Genomic DNA, 4,189 nt, shown 5'->3' on the forward strand with positions numbered 1-4,189 from the left:
TATTTATTTATTTATGTGTAAGCATGCCATATAAACGCCATTCTGTTATATATTATGTTTGACATAATATTAATATTTTTCATATACATATTTAATTTATTTCTTTTGAATATAAAAATTTTAACAAAGTGAGGAGTCTTCGTCATCATATTCATTTTGTTCATTGATTGAAGGATCATCTTGTATTCCCATATATAAATTATTAAAATCTTCGTCATTTTTTTGATTTTTATATTTTGGTTTGGTTATACAAGATATGAAAAGAATTCTTTTATTTTTTTTTGCAAAGAAGAAGTAATTAAAACTTGATATACTTTCTTTATCAACATATGGATCATTATCTGTATCGTTTAAATAAGTATAGACATCACAATATTTGAAATCAATAAGTTCTTTTAATATTTTCCATATTTTTTTATTGAATCCTCTATAAATATTTTCAACAATATAAAATAAGTTATAGTTTATATTATCAATAACACTATTAATATTTTTTATATATTTATAGTTTGAATTATTTAAGTATTTAAATTCATAATCTGGAAAAACATAATTTAAGATATTAATAATATTAGTCAAAATGCTTTTTTTTTCTTTTCCATTATTATTAATAATTTCAGGAATTTTTTTTTTTTTTACATTTTTGTTGTTATTAATATTGTCTAGGGTATTTATATAGCAAGTGTTATTATTATCATTATATATATTATCATTATTTTTAATATTATCATTATATTTATTACTGTCATTATTTTTATTACTATCATTATTTTTATTACTATCATTATTTTTATTACTATCATTATTTTTATTACTATCATTATATTTATTACTATCATTATTTTTATTACTATCATTATTTTTTTTATTATCATTCTTATCTTCATTTTCGTCATTTTCTTCTATTTCCTTATTATTATGTATTTCTTTTGACATATTATTTTCATCATCAAAAGGATTCAGAGAGTCCAAAAGATTAACATTATTTTCGGTCATTTGAGACATATTATTTCTATTATCATATAAAGGGTTCATATTATTTTCTTCATCTTGTTTGTTATTAATATCCAATTCTGAGCTAAATATTTGTGTATTACTTATATTTTCTTCATTATTTAAAGTAGTACTATAACAATTTTTCGTTTTGTCTATATCTTCGAACAGTTCTATTTTTGCTTCAATAAAACGATCGTGCGCATCTAATTTTTCTAATATTAAATTGACATCATTCAATATTTCAATATCTAAATTAATCATTTTTTTTTTTTTTTTTTTTTTTACCCCTTTTTCAAAAAAAAAAAAAAAAAATTAAATTTTAAATAAATACTATTTATATATCATCCTTTCAGGAGGGAACATGAAAAGTATCATAAAATAAAATAAAAATAAAAATAAAATAAAAATAAAATAAAATAAAATTTAAAATATATATAAAAGAATAATGTAAAAATGGGACAAAAATATATAAATACACACAAAAAAAAATAAAAAATAAAATAAAAAAAAATTAAATATATATATATATATATATAATATATCTTATTATATGTGTAAAAAATCAAAAATATTTATCTCTTATTGCACATAAAAGATGAAGTAAAAAAAAAAAATAATAATATAAAACAATAATACACATAATAGAAAGTAACATTATGGTATACAAATTTAAAATTAAATATATATATAGTATTTTTAAAAAATATATATAATAGCACCAATTATTTTTTTTTTTTTTACACATATATATAAATATATATATATATATATAATACCATGAATATTATTAATTCATATATGTGTATTTACTTTTTTTTTTTTTTTTTTTTTTTAATATATTTTATTTTATTTAATTTATTTTTTTTTATATTTTTTGAATAAGTGAAATATTAAATATATAAATTGGATAACATAAAATGTATATGTATCATACTCGGTTGTAATATAAATATATTGTGGTTATAATATATATATATATATAATGTGGAAAATTAAAAGATATATTCTTTATATATATTTACATACTTGATTTCTTCTTTTTCTTTATTTCTTTTGGTAGACATATATTTTATATTTACATAGGAAATATTATAAATTTAAAAATTAGAAATATATAAATTTTTAGTCTAGGGAATATAATTTTTTCTTAAACAAAAAATATATATATGTATCTTTATCTATTATATATATATATTGATATATTGATATATTGATATATTTGTGTTTATATATTTATTTATATTGCATATCTATAAGTTTCAATATTCTATGATGCAATATGCAAAAATAGTTATTACCCTATAATAATAATAATAAGAATAACAAAAAAAAAAAAAAGAAAAAAAAAAAAGTTTATAACATAACGTTCTATTAAATTTTATAAAATTGTAATTTCGTCATGTATCTCAAAGGGTTTATTCATTTATTTATGACTCTTTCGTTATTATATTATATTATATAAGGAAGGTATAATATAATTATATGTTATTATTTATTACGTTAATTTATGTGTAGAAATATCTATTTTTTTTAAAGGAAATAAGAAACATTATTTAGTTAAATGATATAAGATATAAAATTGAAAAATAAAATAAAACAAAACAAAACAAAAATTTTATTTACATTCAGTTTTATTATTTTTTATTCAAAAGAAGATACTATATAAATAAAAATACGTATGTATGTAGTATCAGTTTACGGTTCGGACGTAATTATATATATATATATATATATGTGTATGTATGATATTAAAAATACCTATAATATATATATATATATATATATATATTTTTTTTTTTTTTTTTAAATATTGCATATGAATATTTTTTTCCTTTTTTATTTATATCTAGCCATTTTTTAGTACACTTATTAAAAAAAAAAATTAAAAAATATATCAAAAAAAAACAAAAAAAAAACAAAAAAATGCTTGATAAAAAATTATTTACTTTAACGTATGATATGTAATAAATTATATAAGAAAGCATTGTTATTTTAAAATTCTTACAATGTAGTTGTGCCTTTAACTAGTGAACACATAAAAAATATATTTTTATAATGAAACGTCATTTTATAAAATTGAAATATGATATAAGAAATGTAAAACATTACCATTTATACAAGATAAATATAAGAAATATACATAACATAATAAAAAATGAAAGAGCTACAAATACACATTTAAGTGTTAATAATAATCCAAGAATGAATGAAAAGAAATGTGTAGAAAATGAAAATTTTATATATTCAAATATTAATATTATAAAAAATAAAATGCATATAACAGATGGTCAAGTTGAAATTAAAGATAATAAAATGGATCAAGTTGATAATATAAAATATGAAAGAAAAGAACAAGAAAATGAACAAATAAAAATATTAAAATTAAAAAATGTAAAATTATTAACGTGTTGTATAATTACTACTCTCTTTTTTTATTTCACACTTAAAAAAGTCCCAGAAGGTTATATATGCTTAGTTCAAAATAAACATGATGGAGAAGTTAAACCATATATATATGACGATTTGATGACTTTTTTTTTTAATCCTTTAAAATATAAAGTTATACATATGAGAATTATACCTATACAAAGGAAATATACAAATGTATATGAAACTCTAGATAAACAAAAAATTAAAGTAAAACTTGAAGTTAAAATGAAACCCAAAATACCCTTTATTATTGATATTTATAGTTCTTTTGGCATAAATTATAGTACCTCTTATATTGAAAAAGAAATGAATTTAGATTTAAAAAATGTTATTAAATATTATAACTTAAATACATTACTTGAAAATAATCAAGATGTTAATGATGATAATGGAACAGTGGATGACGCAATAGATCAAATTATGGACCGATTTTATGATTCATCTATATTCCACAAAATTATTCTTATGGATGTAACTATATTATTTGAAAAGGTGGAATAAAATATATATATGTGTATATATATTTTTATTTTTGTTTATTATTTTTTCATGAAACCAAATATCTTTATATTATTGTATTTTTATACATACAAGGAAAATAAAATAAAAGTAAAATAAAATAATATAATATAAATAAATAAAATTATTTTAATTATTTTTTTTTAATTTTAGCTAGCTAGTATTTTATCTAGCCATTTTGAAATATCACTAAAACAAATAGGGAAAAAAAAAAAAAAAAAAAAAAAAAAAAAAAAAAAAAAAA

At 16.5% G+C, this 4,189-nt stretch overlaps 2 protein-coding genes across 2 annotated transcripts; one reads left to right on the top strand and one right to left on the bottom strand.

Annotated features, from left to right (window-relative positions):
• Positions 1–120: 120 nt before the first annotated feature.
• Positions 121–1,257, bottom strand: PGSY75_0416500 (putative repressor of RNA polymerase III transcription MAF1; the record flags this gene model as incomplete). The annotated part of the gene is made up of 1 exon (XM_018784215.1): positions 121–1,257. The coding sequence occupies one exon, from the start codon at positions 1,255–1,257 to the stop codon at positions 121–123; it is 1,137 nt and encodes a 378-aa protein (XP_018643377.1).
• A 1,794-nt stretch (positions 1,258–3,051) lies between these two features.
• Positions 3,052–3,927, top strand: PGSY75_0416600 (putative prohibitin-like protein; the record flags this gene model as incomplete). Its single annotated transcript, XM_018784216.1, has 1 exon — positions 3,052–3,927. The coding sequence occupies one exon, from the start codon at positions 3,052–3,054 to the stop codon at positions 3,925–3,927; it is 876 nt and encodes a 291-aa protein (XP_018643378.1).
• Positions 3,928–4,189: the final 262 nt, after the last annotated feature.

This window comes from Plasmodium gaboni, chromosome 4 (genome assembly GCF_001602025.1).
Source record: "Plasmodium gaboni strain SY75 chromosome 4, whole genome shotgun sequence".
Lineage (NCBI taxonomy): Eukaryota > Apicomplexa > Aconoidasida > Haemosporida > Plasmodiidae > Plasmodium > Plasmodium gaboni.